At 31.0% G+C, this 21382-nt stretch overlaps 3 protein-coding genes and 2 long non-coding RNA genes across 5 annotated transcripts; all 5 read left to right on the forward strand.

Annotated features, from left to right (window-relative positions):
* The first annotated feature begins 1769 nt into the window (after nucleotides 1-1769).
* On the forward strand, nucleotides 1770-8341 carry LOC130976696 (uncharacterized). Its single transcript, XM_057901610.1, has 7 exons — nucleotides 1770-1909; nucleotides 2010-2995; nucleotides 5723-5881; nucleotides 6098-6271; nucleotides 6364-6423; nucleotides 6964-7394; nucleotides 7486-8341. The coding sequence occupies exons 2-7, from the start codon at nucleotides 2062-2064 to the stop codon at nucleotides 8095-8097; spliced, it is 2370 nt and encodes a 789-aa protein (XP_057757593.1). The 5' UTR covers nucleotides 1770-1909; nucleotides 2010-2061; the 3' UTR covers nucleotides 8098-8341.
* A 5581-nt stretch (nucleotides 8342-13922) lies between these two features.
* On the forward strand, nucleotides 13923-14408 carry LOC130976765 (uncharacterized). The gene is made up of 3 exons (XR_009084752.1): nucleotides 13923-14077; nucleotides 14169-14223; nucleotides 14310-14408. It is a non-coding gene; the product is annotated as an uncharacterized LOC130976765 (long non-coding RNA).
* Nucleotides 14409-16690: 2282 nt separating this feature from the next.
* LOC130975571 (uncharacterized) lies at nucleotides 16691-17317 on the forward strand. The gene has a single exon (XM_057900343.1). The coding sequence runs from the start codon at nucleotides 16691-16693 to the stop codon at nucleotides 17315-17317; it is 627 nt and encodes a 208-aa protein (XP_057756326.1).
* Nucleotides 17318-17849: 532 nt separating this feature from the next.
* On the forward strand, nucleotides 17850-20148 carry LOC130976764 (uncharacterized). Its single transcript, XR_009084751.1, has 3 exons — nucleotides 17850-17907; nucleotides 17996-18124; nucleotides 19599-20148. It is a non-coding gene; the product is annotated as an uncharacterized LOC130976764 (long non-coding RNA).
* Nucleotides 20149-20432: 284 nt separating this feature from the next.
* On the forward strand, nucleotides 20433-21059 carry LOC130975572 (uncharacterized). The gene has a single exon (XM_057900344.1). The coding sequence runs from the start codon at nucleotides 20433-20435 to the stop codon at nucleotides 21057-21059; it is 627 nt and encodes a 208-aa protein (XP_057756327.1).
* Nucleotides 21060-21382: the final 323 nt, after the last annotated feature.

Below are 21382 nucleotides of genomic sequence, written 5' to 3' on the forward strand. Positions count from 1 at the left end.
AAAGGACGAAGTTGAAATAATCTTTACAAAAGACAAAGTTATTAAAGATTCAATAATTAGTCCTATGGGCCTATGCTGTCCGTTTCGCCATGAAAACTACTAAACAATAATTGAATTTATTTTTGGCATCTGCATCAATTATAAATTGGAATTTTCTTTGCTAAAACCTAAAACCGAGTGAATAATAAAAACTATAATAACTAAAATTTATATATGATGTTTTTGTTTTTTATTATAAAAAATAATTTTTATTTTTTATTAAAAAATAGGAAGCCACTTCAATAAAGACGTCTAAAATGTCTTTTTTTTAAAAAAAAATTTTAATAATTAAAATTTAACACATATAATCGATTAAATCGTGTTATTTTTTTCACAATTAGATTAGACAAATTAATTTGACCAAAAAATGGTGAATTAAATTTTGAATCAATCCAAATTAATATTATTTTTTATAAAAAATGACTACAATACTCCTATTATTATAGAAAATGACTAAAATACTCTTATTAATTTTGAGAATCCTAAATTTTAGCCTTTTTCTTTTTTGTTGTCATAGAGTTAGGATTTAGAATTTTCAAATATATATATATATATATATATATATATATATATGTGTGTATTTTAGTTATTTTTAATAATAGGAATATAGTCATTTTTATAAAAAATATTAATTTATACCGGTTCAAAATTTAATTTATTAATTTTTTGGCTAAACTGATTTGTTCGATCTAATTTTAATAAAAATAACACAATTTAATTGAATATATATATTAAATTTTAAGTTTTAAAAAATATCTTTAAAAAAAAGACGTTTTTGACATCTTTATCGAATTGGCTTTCTAAAAAATATTCTTCAACCACAGTATGTAACATATTTACTGTCCAATAAAGGAAAGCTAAGTTGAGATAACAAAATTGTTAAAAGTTTTCAATAATGCTTGTAAGAGAATAAAGTTCCTCATAAAGTCGAAATGAAATCATGTTTAAGACGATAATGATTTATTGTACAAGGAGAAGGCATTGGACGCCAAAATCCTCACCCTTGACAAATGAGAACCTACAAGCCGATTGAAATATGGTTGTGATATATTGGAGCTTAGAGCTTGAAATTCAAACCTTTTAATTTTTTGGCAATTTATTTTCACAGAATAGAGAAGATCGAAGGCTTGGCAAGGCTACCACTCCAATCCTACTCGGACAACTTTGATGATGAGCACATAACTACCGGACTTGGATTACTATGATGATTAGTAGTTCTCTTGATATTTTTTTATGAATAATTATTAAATAAAACAAACAAAATTTATTATTTTTTGTCAATATTTGAGCAATGCTCAATACTAAAAATAAATTCTAAATTCTAAATACTAAATTTTAAATTTTAATAATATAAAAATAAAATGTTAATTCAAAATGTTGACAAATATTGTTAAAAAAATACTGTTCATGTGGAATTTTCCTTTTACTACCTATGCTCGTAAAATAAATCTCAGATTAGATACAACAATAGTACCTCTCGAGTGTGATCTTTACCTTGATTGGTATCTCCTAAGATCCATGCTTACTTGAGTTAGGGACATAGGGTCATAATTGTTACAAACTAAAGCCTCCGAGCGTAAAGGAAGGATTACAATTTACAAGAATGTTGCGTCTCCAAACATGTACTCGAGATTTGAATTGAATGATTATATTTATGTGTTATAATTAGATAATTAAAAGTTTAAAACAGATCAAATAAAACTAATGATGTTTGAAAGGAGATTTACTTTATGGTAAGAATAAACTAGCTCAGATGATGCAAACTAGCCGGACCATCTTTCAATTTTCAGGATTTCCGTAAAACCAAACACGCGCTTTCCACTTGTGCTGGATTATTGAATCATGTCATCAAGGAAGTGAAGAGGCTAAGGTACACTAAGACTAAGTCACTTAAATCAGTAAAACTGCCTTATCTCTTTTCTTCTTTTTCCGTTTCCGTTTTTAACTTATCATATTTAATCGAAGAACAGTACTTTAGCTCGCTCCTCAGCTAGCTCTCTCGTTAAGGAGCAGAGATTAGTTATGGCAGCTGCTAGTATTGCATCAACAGGTATCGTTCTTGAAGCACTAAGAAAAGACAATTACGAGAACTGGAGCACTCTGGTAAAAAACTATCTGGTGGGTGAAGGTCTCTGGCACGGCATCGTGGAGTCAGATCCTAATAAACCTGATTATGGCGAAAAAGACAACGATAGCAAGAATGAATGGAGATCGAAGAATGCAAAGGCTCTACACGCAATTCAACTGGCGTGTGGATCAGAGAACCTCTCCAACATAAGAAAATTTGAGAAGGCCAGAGAGGCATGGAACCACCTGAAGATCTCATTCAGCGAAGACGTGAGGGCGTTTCCAGATATCGAGCAAGGAAGCGAGGATGATCGATACATTTACAAACTCCACAGTGACGTCAAGAGAGGGAACTGGGACGACGCAAAATCGCGCCTTAGCAGCTACCCCGATTCGATCTTCTCCACCACACCATCTGCGGGAAGGACTGTTCTTCACGTTGCAGTGGCTTCCGGACAAGCGAGGATAGTGAAGGAGTTGGTTAAAATGGGGAACAGACGGTTGCTGAGGATGCAGGACAAACAAGGCTACACGGCTCTTGCTCTTGCTGCTAAGTTAACGGATAACATAAACATGGCGGAGAGGATTATTAAGAAAGGTGGGAACGAGATGCTAACTATCAAGACCAAGGGTGGTGATGACTGTGGCGATTATAATGGTGATGCTAAAAAGAATGAGGACGATAAAGCAAAGAAAAACACAGATGGGGAGGAAGAAGAGGAGGAGGAGGACAGTAAAGGGGAGATTCCGGTACTTTTAGCATCAGCGAATTGTCACAAAGAGATGACTAGGTATCTCTTCTCCCAAACTCCCATTGACGTTCTCTTCGATAATGGTGGCTATTATGGTCTTTTGCTTCTCAGGCGATGCATCTCTGCAGAAATATTCGGTAACTATCAAATTCATCTCTTACATATTCTGTAGATAACTCTGCAACGCCTAAAGAGATGATAGAAATACGAGTAAAGTAATAATTAGGTCTCTGAAAATTTTGGTTTTGGATTAATTAATTTTTAAAGAAAAAAAGGTATTAATTTGGTTTTTTAGGATAGCAAACGGTTGATACATGATGTGCTCTTATCAATTTATCAACTAAAATTTATTGGTGATATTTATATATATTGTTAATTATTTTGACGTATTTATCTATGAAAGATATTCACTTAGATAACAAATTTTAGAACGAAATTTTATTTGTTTTGATAGAATTTGTAATAAATAGAAAATAGATGATAAAAGATATATGAAATTTTAGGATAGCAGACGGTAAATACATAATGTCCTTCTATTAATTTATCAACTAAAATTTAACGGTAATGTTTATATATATTGTTAATTATTTTGACGTATTGATATATGAAAGATAATCACGTAGATAACAAATTTTGGAACGAAATTTTATCTATTTTGTTTTGCACTATTCATTAAGAGAAGGACATATATATCCACGTTTGCTATTTTAGAAAATCTAATTAGTATTTTTTTTCAAGGATAATCATTATTAAGAGAAAGACATACATGTTTACCGTTTATTTATTAAAAAATTTAATTGGTATTTTCTTTTAAAATTAATTAGTTTAAAGTTAATATCTTCAAGGATTTAATTATTATTTTACTCTAGAAATTAAATAAATAATATTAGACGATATATAGTAATGTCTCAATATGTAATTAAGACTTATTATTTATTCATTACATCTTAAATTTTAGTTAGGAATAATAATAAGGTGATTGTTATAGTGTATATGAGTAAATGTTTAACACAAACATAAAAAAATAGAGTTCACTAACAATTTTTTCTCATAACAAAAAATTAATCATGTTTAGACAAATTAGATAACAATTTAAAAGGCATTATAAAATCTCCTAAATAATAAAAGAAGATTCTAAACTTGTATGTCGAGAAAAAGAGTTCTTATATAGGGAAGTTTTCTTTAGTATTATATATACTAGTATATCAATACGTTTTATTCACTGTTTTATTTATGAGTAAATGCTTTAGTTATTTGGAAAATAAATTATTCCTTTAAGAAACCAGTAATAAAATCACTTAGATTAATTATTTAAATTAAAAATAGATTAAAAATTTTTAAATTATAGAGAGGCACATTATCCTTTAAACAAATGATGATCACAAACTTAAAAAGGTATTTACTCTTTATTTATTAAGTGTGTATAAAAATAATTAAGATTGAATTAATTGAGATGGTAAATGGTTGTCAACGAACTATAACTTAAATGACATAATCTTCTCATATTCACCTAAGAGGTTACGTGGTGTATTTATATTCTAACATATATTTTATACTGATAGTTAATTTTGGTGGCTGATTTTGAAATACATGTAACATAATTGTTAAACTAAAAGGTTTTAGATTTAAATAAAGAAAATAGCAACTTTTTATTAATTATAACCTTTTTTCATAGAGTAAAGCTAGGAACCAAAAGCATATCAGCCAAAACTCAGCCAAATACCTTTGGATGAATTCAAAATCTCTACGAATTAATATATATGGATGTTTCTTCTACTAAGTATCAGAATGTTTCTTTTTCATATTAAATGGATGTTCTTTTATATATTTTTCGAATTTGTGATTGTTGGAGGTGGATAAGTTAATGTGAGAGAAAAGAGGAAGGTTTTTATAGGTTTTAATTAGGTTTAGTTAATTAATTTAAAATTTTTTAAATTTTAAATTTAAAAAGTTTAAAATTAATTAATTATTAATATGAATTAATGTAGTTTTGTTTAGCTTTTGGCTGATAAGCTTTTGGTTCCTTATACTTTTCCTTTTTCATATGTGTATTTGAATGTGTGTGTCTCATGAGAGATAATTAAAAAAATGTTACTTTAATTCTAGCAACACATTTTAAGTATCGCTAAAATTGTATAGTTATCTATGAAGTACGGACATTTTCTTGATTTGTCATGTTTTTGTGTCGAACATATTTTGAACATAACACACATTGACACTCGTCCGACACGTGTGTTTTTTGTGTCCAACCGTGTCTTAATTAAAAACAAAAAATTCTTCTGCGAATACGTTTGGATACACCTAAATACCATCTCGTATCAGCGTGTCTAATTTTATTTTTAACATATATTTTTGAAATGAGTTTAAAAATAGTATATATTATTAATTATTAAAACAAAATATATTTTAAATAATTAAAAAATATTAAAAATAATTAAAAAATTAATTTATATTTTAATATCAATAAAATATTAAAATATTATTATAATTCATTTAAAAAATATTTTATATTTTATATATATGCCGTGTCTCTATATCTTATAACAATTTTAAATTCGAGTGTCTATATGTCTCATATCCTGTATCGTGTCGTGTCCGTGTATCCATGGATCATAAATAGCTATTCGAGTGTCTATATCTCCCTAACCATTCACACACATAAGTTTATAACTATATATATATATATATATAATCAGTTTTTTCTTTCATTGTCATAAAAGTATTTATTTTCAACGAAGTAATAATTATATTTTAGTTTTGAACACTTTTCTTAAAATAGACTTCAAATTTGTGTCTTATTATCTACGCTTTCTCAAGTTGTCAAACACACCATATACTAATGGAAATCCATGCTTGTCTATTAGATGTTGCCGTTATATTGCTCCAACATAGACTTAACAAGAAAACATCTCTGACTCATAAAGCCAGCGGTCTAAGGTCCATAGTACACGCATTAGCCCACATGCCTTATGCATTTCGCAGCGGTGCCCAGCTTCAGTGGTGGCAGCAACTTATCTATAATGGTCCGTTTATTATGATCTTTCTATTCTCCTTACCTTTGAATTACTGATAAAGTGATTATTATTCTTTTTAATCAACTAAATGTTCATTTTAATTCTTGAAAGTTATAAGACAACGTCAGTTTTTTTCTTATAATTCAAAGTTATACTGGCATAAATTTTGTAAAAGAAAAGATCTTCTCATTATAAAAATGTAATAGCTATAATCGATCTATTCAGCTTTGAGGCTGCGGACCCGAATAAACCTCTACGGCAGAAGTATTGAGATCGTTTTACATATTGAAGCAGACGAAGAACCAGCAGATACAAATACTTTAGCAGATCTTTTGGCAACTCATCCTTTAGGCAGAATCTTCAGAACCATTTCAGCCTTATTGCTAGTAAAACACCTAGGTAACTTGTTTCTCAATCTCCCTTCACATAAATGTGATTACTTTTTTTATTTTTTGAAGGAAAAAAATAACTCAATGTCACTTTTAATGTAGGTCGACTTCTTGGACGATTTAAACATGTCGTTCAAAATTCAATAATTCGAAACCTTCCTGGTACGTACATTGTAAGAGGGATTTTATTTTATTTTTTTTTATTGTCTATATAAAAAGAAAATTGATATCCACAGCTAGTTTTATATTATCACGTGTCAACAAAATTTTTGAATTTAAAAAAATAATTCATAACCATCTTTAAAGTAATACAAATAATCTGAAGGTTTTCTATGTTATAGATGATAATATAAAATTCTTTTCATATAATGCATATATATAAAAGAGATTCATATGAATGCTTTAAAATAAAGTAATCTAGCTGCTTCGCTTTAAGTAATTTAGCATAATGCATTTAGTTGTTAACTATACATCATAAACTAAATAAAGTGAAAAACTTACGTGAAGATACAGGTTTAATTATTGAGATGTGTCATGTTATAGTTTGCAAACGAAACTAATTTATTGAACCATAATGTTACAACAGACAAGTATCAATTATTGAACTATATCTTCATCTGAAGACAACTTTAGCCAAGTTTATGTGAGTAATTAGCATAAAGTAAATCTCTATCTGAACTTTCCAAAGCTTAATTATTTCAGGAAGTGATCAAATATATGAGATGAAAATGAACCATTATCTAGTACTTGAGATTCTTAAATGCTTGAGTAGAAGGATATCGGTATTAGAAGAATCAGAGCTGCATGAATGCTTAGCTTACGACACAATGTTAGTGGCGGCTAAAAATGGAACTATTGAGTTCATAAATTCAATGAGAAATGCAAACCTTGACCTTCTGTGGGCCATGGACAAAAATAAACGTGGAATATTTTCACATGCGATTCTGAATAGACAAGAAAAGGTTTTTGAACTGATTCATGAGATTGAAGGGCGCACAGAGATGATTGCATCTCGTGTAGATGTGTTCAAAAATAACATGTTGCATTTAGCAGCAGAATTAGGACCCTCTTCCGATCTTGACACCAGATCCAACGCAGCATTACAAATGCAAAGAGAACTTCATTGGTATATGGTAAGTGCTAATCTCATTTAAAATCCTCAATTATGAATATTTGATTTCCCAAGTCATATAAATGATGAATTATTACGACTACTGAATGCAGGCAGTGGAAAAAATTGTGCCTCCTAAATGCAAAGACTTGAAAAATGCAGATGGAAAGAAGGCCCGTGAACTATTTAGCAGAAACCATGAGAGTCTTGTAAAAGGTGGAGAAAAATGGGCAAGAGATACTGCAAGTTCATTCACACTTGTTGGCACCCTCATTATCACCATCATGTTTGCCGCAGCCTTCACTGTCCCCGGAGGAAATGACCAATATACCGGCATACCGATTTTCTTGAAAAAGCGTGCTTTTACTGTCTTCATTTTAGCTGATGCAGTATCTCTCATTACTTCCTCTTCTTCGGTCTTGATCTTTATTGGAATCCTTACATCGCGTTATGCTGAAAAAGATTTTCTCAGAAGCTTGCCCCTCAAGTTGCTGTTTGGCCTTATCACTCTCTTCTTTTCCGTTGCATCCATGATGATAGCTTTTGTTTCCGCACTTTCTATGATGCTCAAGGGATATCGTGGTGTTGTGATAGCGGCAATGTCACTTGCCATTATTCCAGTATTGGTTCTCATTCCTACATTGTTGAGTCTTTCCTTAGAGATTTTAAAATCTACACTAAGACCTAATTTACTCACTGCTAAGAAGAAAAGGAGTGAAGCCTAATTCTTATCTTCAATTTGTCCTAATGAGCCTAAAATCATCCCCATCATTTGACATATCTTGTATCTGTATGTTATGTGTATATAATTTTTAACACTATCTTTAGAATGTGATGGTTTCAAGGCTAATATAATGCAGAAGCAGAAGCAGAGAATGGAAACAGAGGAATTTATTGGTAATATAAATGTACACAAATTGAAGACCCATATACACATAGTAGAGGACACTAGAGATACTCCTTAACAGAAACTAGTAGCTTATAATAAATTGAATATCTGAGAATGTCTTCTTACTTTCTACATTCCCTCTATCAAACTCATAGTCCTAGATATATCCGTAGTGGAAGCAGATACTTTCTAGTGCTGGATGGTTTCCACATACACAGCATCTAATGCAGCTGAACAGAGACTCTTGGACTATTTGAGCAAATTGCCAAAAAATAGCTTTGCTTCCCAAAGGAATGAGTAACCTGAACCTCCCTCTCTAAACAGGTTACCCATTATGAATTGCTCATTTTTGCTACCAAGGTGTCAAATTGACCAAAAATTAAGCATGTCAAACATATCCTCTTGGTTGGTACTTCTGAAAGTCTTTTATATTTTATATTGTACGGCACTTAGCTTGTGGTGATTCATTCCACAATATTCCTTTTAATTAATTAATTAACTAATTTAGGTGTGGATTACTTTCTTTCCTCAATTCATCTTAATTCACATGAGAATATGAGATATACATTCAATTTTTGACAGTACATTTTTTCAGACTTTGAAATGGAACAAGAAGAGATGCTATATTCCACTTTATGTACCATTGATGATGAAGCACTTAGTTACTGACTTACTGTCATAGGTTATTATCATCTCCTATTCTTCAAAATTAATCTAGTATCTAAGTGAGTTATCACATAATTTTTTAGAATAAATGAATAACGATACGTAAAACACTTGAATAGATAAAGAAATTATATTTCTTACTTTTCCACCTAAAGCTTACTCTTATTTTTTGTCAAGACATATGGTAAAGTTAATTTACTGATTTAAGTCTCTAGGAAATGCATAAGAAGAAAATTAATCTTGGATTAACTTAATCCTGAATTCCTGGACAAAAGTATACAGAAAACTCAACCAATAGCAGTCTCATGAGTAATGAAGGACCAAAGACTCTTTTATTCAATAATCTATACTCTTTTTGTTCTTAGAAGCAAGAAATTTAGGTGATCTCCTTGTAGATATGAAAATCTCAAAATCACTGGAATAATCACAAGAGAAAATACTGCGATTATAACTCCTCTGTGTCCCTTCAGTATCATTGAAGTTGCAGAAGCAAAGGCTAACATCATGGACGTGACGAAAAGGAACAGGATGAGGAAAGGAAATTTAATTGTGTGTATTTTCGGGTTACTACAACAATAATAATTAATATTACTGCATTAATCGCCATATACATAATATCATCATCTATTCATCTACCTTCTCCTATAAAATAAAAATATTGTAAAATTTTAAACTCGACCCAACTAAGAATCTATTATCTACTTAATATATTAAAACTGAGTTTTTCCCTAACTAATAAAAGTGAGGTATTACTTTCTCATGAATCTATTTTCCCTCCAAAATAAATGCATTTAATGAATAATGCATAATTATACTAATTTATGAAAATATTTTTATTTTAATTATATAAAATTAATATTTAATACATTATTAAACTACTTATCAATTATTAATCAAAAATATTTTTAATTATTTTAATGAATAGTGCATAATTATACTAATTTAGGAAAATATCTTTATTATAATTATATAAAATCAATATTTAATGTATCATTAAATTAATTATGAATCAAAAATATTTTTAAATATTTTAATTATATATTCATTTTAATTATATTCATATCCTTCTAATTCTTATTCATTATCCAATGATTTTATTAGTGGCAAGTTGTTAACCCATTTATATTGAAAATAATAATAATAATTTTATTAGGATAAATATCAAATTCTATTCCTAATATAAAAATATAAAATTTAAGTCCTTCTATTTTTATTTTACCACTATAAAAGACCATGTATGCTAGAAAAAAATATCATTCGTTTACCAATTACTCTTTCATTTGATAGCTTTTACAACAATTTTTTTCTTCCTATGAGGCGTCGTTGCAAGAAGACAACTATCGTGGACACAAACTACCACACTCTCTAACTTTCGTGCTCATCATTCGGAGCTATATAAGATATGTTATCTATGATGTATTTATAGACCATGGTGTTATTATGTATGCATAAATAAAAAATGTTTCGTATTTAAATTTAAGTCATTTACCTATTTGTGGTATATTGTAGCTAGTGTGAAATTACTTTCAATATATGTTGTGTAATGATATTATGTTCTAATTTAAGCTTTTACTTTAGAACTGTATTATGATTTTATCTCATCATTTTTTTTCTTAGATATCAAGTTGACGTATTTTTATTTATTATTATTATTATTGAAACGGATGTGATATGAAATGTACAAAAAAAAAAACTCTCACATTCAATTTATTTTATTGTAGTCTTCTATCTATTTTATTTTTTTTATTTTCTTCTTATTCATTTTATTTTATTTTAAATATTATATAATTTATTATAATTTATACCAATCTACTTCTATTTAATATACTAAAACTGAATTTTTCTCCGACTAATGAAAGTGAGGTGTCACTTTTTGGTGAACCCATTTTCCTTCCAAAATGATTGTACTATTTCTCTCTTTTAAATTTATTTTTAAAAATTATCTTTAATTGATATAATTATATTAGTATGTAATGAATGATTCATAATTATACTAATTTAAGATAATCTCTTTATTATAATTATACTAATCTCTTTTAAATTTATTTCAGAAAATTATCTTAATTATAATTATATAACAATATTATACTTAGTATTTAATGAATAGTTCATAATTATATTAATTTAAAAAATATCTCTATTATAATTATATAAAATCAATAATTAATATATTATTAATCTAATTATCAATCAAAAATATTTTTAACTATTTTAATTATATTGATTTTAATTATATTGATATAATTATATTTTTTATTCATTATTCTAAAATTTTATTAGTGACAAGTTATTATCTTAATGGTGATCTATATAATAATAATAATAATAATAATAATAATAATAATAATAATAATAATAATAATAATAATAAGATAGAAAATTATATTTTAGAAAAATATAAATTAATTATTAATAATTAGTTATTAATAATGATAATTATATGATTAGTTTTTAATAATCATTAAATATATTTAATATAAATAACCAAATTTAATTAGTTAACAAATGAAAGAAAATATTAGTGCACGATTGTAGAAGCAACAAATATATAATATATATATATATATATATATAATATATTATAACCAATCTAATATTAATAACGATAATTATTGTTATTATTCAATAATAATAATAATAATAATAATAATAATAATAATAATAATAATAATAATCTTTCCTTTTATTAAAATACTCAGCTAATTGAATTAATATAAATATTTAATGAAAATAAAGGATAAATTTTTTGCCTTGAAAGATAATACAATCGAATATTCTTGAAGATTTTAAAGCTGTGAGTATATATTCTTCCTATATTAATATACGCATGCATGTTACCTCATTTTTTTCATAAATGGAAAATAATATTTACCCGTTAAATTTGTTAGTTGCTCAACCAATTCATCTTATTTATTGTGATTGAGATTAATATATAATCATAAAGATTTTTTTTCCTCCATTAATTTTGATAAAGAAATCCATGACGTAAAATAAAATAAAATAGTCCGTATATACTTTTTTTCAATATTTTTTATATTTACGGTAAATATTAAATGTAAAAAAGAAAAAAATAGGGCAATTCACCTAAATAAATTATTTCATCTTCAAAATTACGTAAATGCATTGTTTCTAAAACGAATACGTAAATGCATTGTTTCACATATCTATGGAAACCGCTACTGGCAGTAGCGGTTTACACAAACACGAATCCGCTGCTGCCAGCAGCGGTTTCTGTATGATTATGATTGGTCATAAATCGCTACTACCAGTAGCGGTTTATGTGCATTAGGATACGTATGTAAACCGCTAGAGGTAGCAGTGGTTTACGTTGAGTATGAAAACAAATAGTAAAACTAATCTTTATCTAAAAAATAATTACAAAATAAATAATTAATGGTATATACTATTTAAATAATATCATAAATAAAAAAAATTTAATTTATCATCTCACAATATAATTTAAAAAATATAAATATGCATGTAATAAATTTTTTATTTGTATTTATTATTAAAAGTGAGACTAAATTACAAATAAAAAAATACAATACTCAAAGTATTAAATTATATAAATCAAGACTAATTTTTTTTATTCTCATCTCTTTTAAAATTTATAAATAATAAAATAATTTATTTTTAGTCAAAAGTTCACTAAATCATATATTTTTCTCTTTAAAAATTACTTCATTCTCTTTTATTTATATCAACCATACAAAGGAGATTCAGAAAATTTGGAACATGGGTTGTGTTCTTTACTGTTGATTTGCATTTAAGATTCTAGCTAAATGAATTTTTTTTATTTGTGCAACTTTGTTGTTTTATGCCAAAATAAAAATTATTTATATTTTATAGTTGATTGATTGGATAAATAATAATGATAGCATCATAATTCTTATTTGATGAATAAAATAAAAGATATAAATATGCATGTAATAATTTTTTATTTGTATTTATTATTAAAATAAGATTAAATAGCAAATCAAAGAGTGAGTATTGACAGAGTACTAAAAAAATTTGTCTTAATTTATATATTTTAGTACTCTGTAAATACTCCTTCTTTGATTTGCTATTTAGTCTCATTTTAATAATAAATACAAATAAAAAATTATTACATGCATATTTATATTTTTTATTTTATTCATCAAATAAGAATTATGATGCTATCACTATTATTTATTCAATCAATCAACTATAATATACAAATAGTTTTTATTTTTTGGCATAAGACAACAAAGTTGCACAAATAAAAAAAATTTATTTAGCTAGAACCTCAAATGCAAATCAGCAGCAAATAACACAACCCATGTTTCAAACTCTCCGAATCTCCTTTGTATGGTTGATATAAATAAAAGAGAATGAAGTGATTTTTAAAGAGAAAAATATATGATTTAGTGAACTTTTGGCTAAAAATAAAGTATTTTATTATTTATAAATTTTAAAAGAGATGAGAATAAAAAAAATTAGTCTTGATTTATATAATTTAATACTTTGAGTATTGTATTTTTTTATTTGTAATTTAGTCTCACTTTTAATAATAAATACAAATAAAAAATTTATTACATGCATATTTATATTTTTTAAATTATATTGTGAAATGATATATTAATTTTTTATTTATGATATTATTTAAATAGTATATACCATTAATTATTTGTTTTGTAATTATTTTTTAGATAAAGATTAGTTTTACTATTTGTTTTCATACTCAACGTAAACCGCTGCTGCTTCCAGCGAATTACCTGTAAACCCCGGTTAAATTAGTAGATAATTAGTTAATAAATTAATTTTTAATAAGAAAAATTAGAAATGTGAATATTATATTAAATTAGGATAGAGCTCATCGAAAGGAGAATTTTGACACTAATTTTAAAGAAATCGGTCCAAGATTGGACAGAATGGACCGAACCGGTTGAACCGGGCCCAAACCGGACCGTGGGCCCAACCAGACCAGCCCGTTAAGTAAAGGCCACGTCCTTCTTGTCCTCATTTTGGCTGCATCGAAGGGAAACAGAAGAGAGAAAAGGAAGGACGTCAAACCCTCCCGTTAACTTCCGTACACCGTAACTTCTCCGTTCGAACTCCGATCGCTGCACCGTTTGTGGCCACGCGTTCACCGCGTTGAGCTCTACATTTCTACCGGAACAATTTCATAGGTAACTTGATATTCCACTTCAGTCTCTCATTTCCCCCAATTTTCGAGTTTTGAGAAGGGGTGTTGAATTTCTTTGATTTTTGATGTTTTAGGATCCAATTAGCTTGAGAAAAACGTTCACTCTTGCTTATGTGAAGCTTGGGTAAGGTGAGGATACGATAATTATATTTTATTTTTATTAAATTTGAGCTTTGAGTATTAAATTGGGTATATGTGTTATGAATGTGTATTAGGTTGAAAATAGATAATTGGAGCTTGAAATTGTGAATACTGGAACTTGGAGGAAGCGGATTAGTTGAGGTTTTGAGGGCTGTGTTCTTTAGGAAAATTTTCTTGGAATAATTGGGAATCGACTAAGGGGTTAGGTTTCTTGCATTTAATATAATGTTCTGTGAAAACTTAGGCTAGATGACCATAGGATAAGTTGGAATGCAGGTGTATGTTTAATATTTAGTAATTTATCGATGAATATATATTTGGTTGAAGTTTATTGGATAATTAGTTATTAATTTGGATGGTCAATGTTGTTATGTTGGAGAGAATTAGTTGAATGTATTGTTGATGAACATGGTTGGTTTGGCTTGTTAATTAATGATTCGGTGAATTATTGATTTGAGGTATTTGTGTTAAAAGCCTAGGATTTGTGAACTATGACTCTTAGTTGAATTTTGGTTGTTGGATTTGAATATGTATGAGTTTAATTGTTGATCTGAGGTAGATTATTGTGGTGATTGTTATGATGATAAGGAAGGGTATGTTGAATGAAAAGAATGCAGGTTTGGACCCGAAAAGGGTGGCAAAATCCGAGTTTAGAGGAGATGCTGCCGAAATTTTATAGAAATTAGAGATTATTTATATGATTATCTAAAAAGATTAGATTCAAAGGGTATATGGTTTGATTTAGAGTTTTAAGAAAATGAGCATGTTTTAGTTTGATTCATTTAGAAAAGAATGAATTATGTTTGAATTGGAACTATTGGGATGGAATGGGAGGTGTGTAGTGAAGGATAAGGATTGAATATGATGATGTATGATGATGAATGAAATTCGATTGAGAATGATGTGATGTTGATGAATTATAATTGAATTATTTATATGGTTTATGAATTTGAATAATCTGAGATACGAGATTTCCTGGATTAAGTGCCGTGGCTTGCCACCACGTGTACCAGGTTGAAAACTCGATACTCTGTTGACCCTACGACGTAAGTGTGTGACCGGCACTATATAAATTCCCGGGAATGTTACCCCCATTGAGCAATATTGATTATTTGAGATAAAGCTATGCATAGACTCTTGGGGATGCACGTCGGGAGACAGTCTAAGTACAATTCAGACTTGTCGGGTTGGCTGGATAACCGACAGATGAGCTTCATCAGCCATAGGACAGGCATGCATCATATGCATATTACTTGAATTACTTGCTTGTGTATTAACTGGGTGTGCTTAAATGTACTTGCCATGTTAAATGTATATTTGTTATTTGCAGTACTTGTAACCTTCTTGTGTTTGCCTTTGTCTGTTTAGTTGTCTGTGAAAATACATGATGGAGTTGGAGGTATGGAGGAATGGCAGTATGGGATTTAGATTTAAGGTTAAGTTAAGTTAGGATTAAATATTTTTAGAGAACCACCTTTTATGGCTTCTGTTTAATACTTTAAGCTCTATAATCTGAGTATCGGTGTTCTAGGATTGCCTCTGGCATTCCCAGGACCTTATATATTATGTGTGTGGCACCTTTACCATACTGAGAACCTCCGGTTCTCATTTCCATACTATGTTGTTGTTTTTCAGATGCAGGTCGAGGCATCTCGTTAGGCGTCTGGACTTTGAGGCGTAGTGGTTATTGGGATTTTATGCTATGATGTATATATGTACTTAGCTTTCTCCGCATGACTTATTCTTTTGATCCTCCTAGAGGTTTATGGAGAGACAGGATTGTGTATATGTACTTTTGGGTTTTAGATATGTATGTATATATATGTGTAAATATTTCTCCGGCCAGTCTTGACTTCGCAGGCTGAGTTAGGAGCTTGATATTTTGTATCGTTGGCACTCTATTCCCACTTCTGTTATCTTATGTTTGATAGTTACGGATTTCTTAGCACGCAAGTTAACTCGTTCCTGAGCGTTGCGCTTTATCTCGCGATTTTTATTTCCCCTATTCTTCAAGGCTCCTAGCATATTATAATTCTTCTGCTGTTATATGTATTCATTTTATTTTAGAGGTCGTAATACCACACCACCTCTGCTTTACGGCATAAGCGTAAAGCTTAATGTGGTAGGGTGTTACATTATGGTATCAGAGCAGTTCGTTCCTATAGAGCCTGAAAGACGGCAGATGGTCAGGTTGCATGGCGTGCCTTCTACCATTATATCTGATAGGGATCCTCGTTTTACATCAAGATTCTGGGGAGCTTTTTAGCGTGCATTTGAGACTCAACTAAGCTTGAGTACTGCGTATCACCCTCAGACAGATGGTCAGTCAGAAAGAACTATTCAGACCTTGGAGGATATGCTAAGGGCTTGCGTTTTGGACCAGCCGGCAAGCTGGGATCGGTATATGCCATTAGTAAAGTTTGCTTATAATAATAGCTATCATGCGAGCATCGGAATGGCTCCATATGAGGCTCTGTATGGCAGAAAATGTCAGTCTCCGTTATGTTGGTATGAAACTGGAGAAAGGAGTTTATTAGGGCCTGAGATGATAGCTGAAATTACTGAACAGATAAAGAAGATTCGTAGTCGAATGCTTATAGCCAAAAGCCGCCAAAAGAGCTATGCTGACCAGAGGCGAAAGCCTTTGGAATTCGAAGAAGGAGAACATGTCTTTTTGAAAGTTACACCAACCACTGGAGTGGGAAGAGCTATTAGGACCAAGAAACTGAATCCCCGTTATATTGGACCGTTTGAGATTCTGAAGAGAATTGGACCAGTGGCTTATAGAATTGCCTTACTACCGTACCTTTCGAATTTGCACAATGTATTTCATGTATCACAGCTTCAAAAGTATACCCCTGATGCAAGTCATGTTCTAGAACCAGAACCAATCCAAGTGAGAGAAGATCTAACACTCCCAGTAATTCCGGTGAGGATTGATGACACCAGTGTTAAACGATTACGAGGAAGGGAAGTATCATTGGTAAAAGTAGCTTGGAGTCGAGCTGGTATCGAGGAACATACCTGGGAACTCAAATCAGATATGCGAAAGGACTATCCACATCTCTTTTCAGGTAACTAGATTTGAATTTTGAGGGCAAAATTCTTTATTAGGTGGGTAGGATGTAAACCCCGGTTAAATTAGTAGATAATTAGTTAATAAATTAATTTTTAATAAGGAAGATTAGAAATGTGAATATTATATTAAATTATGATAGAGCTCATCGAAACGAGAATTTTGACACTAATTTTGAAGAAATCGGTCCAAAATTGGACCGAACGGGCCGAACCGGTTGAACCGGGCCCAAACCGGACCGTGGGCCCAACCAGACCAGCCCTTTAAGTAAAGGCCACGTCCTTCTTGTCCTCATTTTGGCTGCATCGAAGGGCAACAGAAGAGAGAAAAGGAAGGACGTCAAACCCTCCCGTTAACTTCCGTACACCGCAACTTCTCCGATCGCCGCACCGTTTGCGGCCACGCATTCACCGCGTTGAGCTCTACATTTCTACTGGAACAATTTCATAGGTAACTTGATATTCCACTTCAGTCTCTCATTTCCCCCAATTTTCGAGTTTTGAGAAGGGGTGTTGAATTTCTTTGATTTTTGATGTTTTAGGATCCAATTAGCTTGAGAAAAACGTTCACTCTTGCTTATGTGAAGCTTGGGTAAGGTGAGGATACGATAATTATATTTTATTTTTATTAAATTTGAGCTTTGAGTATTAAATTGGGTATATATGTGTTATGAATGTGTATTAGGTTGAAAATAGATAATTGGAGCTTGAAATTGTGAATACTGGAACTTGGAGGAAGCGGATTAGTTGAGGTTTTGAGGGCTGTGTTCTTTTAGGAAAATTTTCTTGGAATAATACTTGGGAATCGACTAAGGTATGGTTTAGGTTTCTTGCATTTAATATATAATGTTCTGTGAAAACTTAGGCTAGATGACCATAGGATAAGTTGGAATGCAGGTGTATGTTTAATATTTAGTAATTTATCGATGAATATATATTTGGTTGAAGTTTATTGGATAATTAGTTATTAATTTTGGATGGTCAATGTTGTTATGTTAATTTGGAGAGAATTATAGTTGAATGTTATTGTTGATGAACATGGTTGGTTTGGTGCTTGTTGATTAATTAATGATTCGGTGAATTATTGATTTGAGGTATTTTGTGTTAAAAGCCTAGGATTTGTGAACTATGACTCTTAGTTGAATTTTGGTTGTTGGATTTGAATATTGTATGAGTTTAATTGTTGATCTGAGGTAGATTTATTGTGGTGATTGTTATGATGATAAGGAAGGGTATGTTGAATTGAAAAGAATGCAGGTTTGGACCCGAAAAGGGTGGCAAAATCCGAGTTTTAGAGGAGATGCTGCCGAAATTTTATAGAAATTAGAGATTTTGTTTATATGATTATCTAAAAAGATTTAAATTCAAAGGGTATATGGTTTGATTTAGAGTTATTAAGAAAATAAGCATGTTTTAAGTTTGATTCATTTAGAAAAGAATGACTTATGTTTTGAATTGGAACTATTGATGGATGGAATGGGAGGTGTGATAGTGAAGGATAAGGATTGAATATGATTGATGTATGATGATGAATGAAATGTGATTGAGAATGATGTTGATGTTGATGAATTATAATTGAATTATTTATATGGCTTATGAATTTTAATAATCTGAGATACGAGATTCCCTGGATTAAGTGTCGTGGCTTGCCACCACGTGTATCAGGTTGAAAACTCGATACTCTGTTGACCCTACGACGTAAGTGTGTGACCGGGCACTATATAAATTCCCGGGAATGTTACCCCCATTGAGCAATATTGATTATTTGAGATAAAGCTATGCATAGACTCTTGGGGATGCACGTCGGGAGACAGTCTAAGTACAATTCAGACTTGTCGGGTTGGCTGGATAACCGACAGATGAGCTTCATCAGCCATAGGACAGGCATGCATCATATGCATATTACTTGAATTACTTGCTTGTGTATTAACTGGGTGTGCTTAAATGTACTTACCATGTTAAATGTATATTTGTTATTTGCAGTACTTGTAACCTTCTTGTGTTTGTCTTTGTTTGTTTAGTTGTCTGTGAAAATACATGATGGAGTTGGAGGTATGGAGGAATGGCAGTATGGGATTTAGATTTAAGGTTAAGTTAAGTTAGGATTAAATATTTTTAGAGAACCACCTTTTATGGCTTCTGTTTAATACTTTAAGCTCTATAATCTGAGTATCGGTGTTCTAGGATTGCCTCTGGCATTCCCAGGACCTTATATATTATGTGTGTGGCACCTTTACCATACTGAGAACCTCCGGTTCTCATTTCCATACTATGTTGTTGTTTTTCAGATGCAGGTCGAGAGGCATCTCGTTAGGCGTCTGGACTCTTGAGGCGTAGTGGTTATTGGGATATTTTGTTATGCTATGATGTATATATATGTACTTAGCTTTCTCTCCGCATGACTTATTCTTTTGATCCTCCTAGAGGTTTATGGAGAGACAGGATTGTGTATATGTACTTTTGGGTTTTAGATATGTATGTATATATATGTGTAAATATTTCTCCGGCCAGTCTTGACTTCGCAGGCTGAGTTAGGAGCTTGATATTTTGTATCGTTGGCACTCTATTCCCACTTCTGTTATCTTATGTTTGATAGTTACGGATTTCTTAGCACGCAAGTTAACTCGTTCCTTGAGCGTTGCGCTTTTATCTCGCGATTTTTATTTCCCCTATTCTTCAAGGCTCCTAGCATATTATAATTCTTCTGCTGTTATATGTATTCATTTTATTTTAGAGGTCGTAATACCACACCACCTCTGCTTTACGGCATAAGCGTAAAGCTTAATGTGGTAGGGTGTTACATTATGGTATCAGAGCAGTTCGTTCCTATAGAGCCTGAAAGACGGCAGATGGTCAGGTTGCATGGCGTGCCTTCTACCATTATATCTGATAGGGATCCTCGTTTTACATCAAGATTCTGGGGAGCTTTTTAGCGTGCATTTGAGACTCAACTAAGCTTGAGTACTGCGTATCACCCTCAGACAGATGGTCAGTCAGAAAGAACTATTCAGACCTTGGAGGATATGCTAAGGGCTTGCGTTTTGGACCAGCCGGCAAGCTGGGATCGGTATATGCCATTAGTAAAGTTTGCTTATAATAATAGCTATCATGCGAGCATCGGAATGGCTCCATATGAGGCTCTGTATGGCAGAAAATGTCAGTCTCCGTTATGTTGGTATGAAACTGGAGAAAGGAGTTTATTAGGGCCTGAGATGATAGCTGAAATTACTGAACAGATAAAGAAGATTCGTAGTCGAATGCTTATAGCCAAAAGCCGCCAAAAGAGCTATGCTGACCAGAGGCGAAAGCCTTTGGAATTCGAAGAAGGAGAACATGTCTTTTTGAAAGTTACACCAACCACTGGAGTGGGAAGAGCTATTAGGACCAAGAAACTGAATCCCCGTTATATTGGACCGTTTGAGATTCTGAAGAGAATTGGACCAGTGGCTTATAGAATTGCCTTACTACCGTACCTTTCGAATTTGCACAATGTATTTCATGTATCACAGCTTCAAAAGTATACCCCTGATGCAAGTCATGTTCTAGAACCAGAACCAATCCAAGTGAGAGAAGATCTAACACTCCCAGTAATTCCGGTGAGGATTGATGACACCAGTGTTAAACGATTACGAGGAAGGGAAGTATCATTGGTAAAAGTAGCTTGGAGTCGAGCTGGTATCGAGGAACATACCTGGGAACTCAAATCAGATATGCGAAAGGACTATCCACATCTCTTTTCAGGTAACTAGATTTGAATTTTGAGGGCAAAATTCTTTATTAGGTGGGTAGGATGTAAACCCCGGTTAAATTAGTAGATAATTAGTTAATAAATTAATTTTTAATAAGGAAGATTAGAAATGTGAATATTATATTAAATTATGATAGAGCTCATCGAAACGAGAATTTTGACACTAATTTTGAAGAAATCGGTCCAAAATTGGACCGAACGGGCCGAACCGGTTGAACCGGGCCCAAACCGGACCGTGGGCCCAACCAGACCAGCCCTTTAAGTAAAGGCCACGTCCTTCTTGTCCTCATTTTGGCTGCATCGAAGGGCAACAGAAGAGAGAAA

The sequence above is a fragment of the Arachis stenosperma genome, chromosome 4 (assembly GCF_014773155.1).
Source record: "Arachis stenosperma cultivar V10309 chromosome 4, arast.V10309.gnm1.PFL2, whole genome shotgun sequence".
Taxonomy (NCBI): Eukaryota; Viridiplantae; Streptophyta; class Magnoliopsida; order Fabales; family Fabaceae; genus Arachis; species Arachis stenosperma.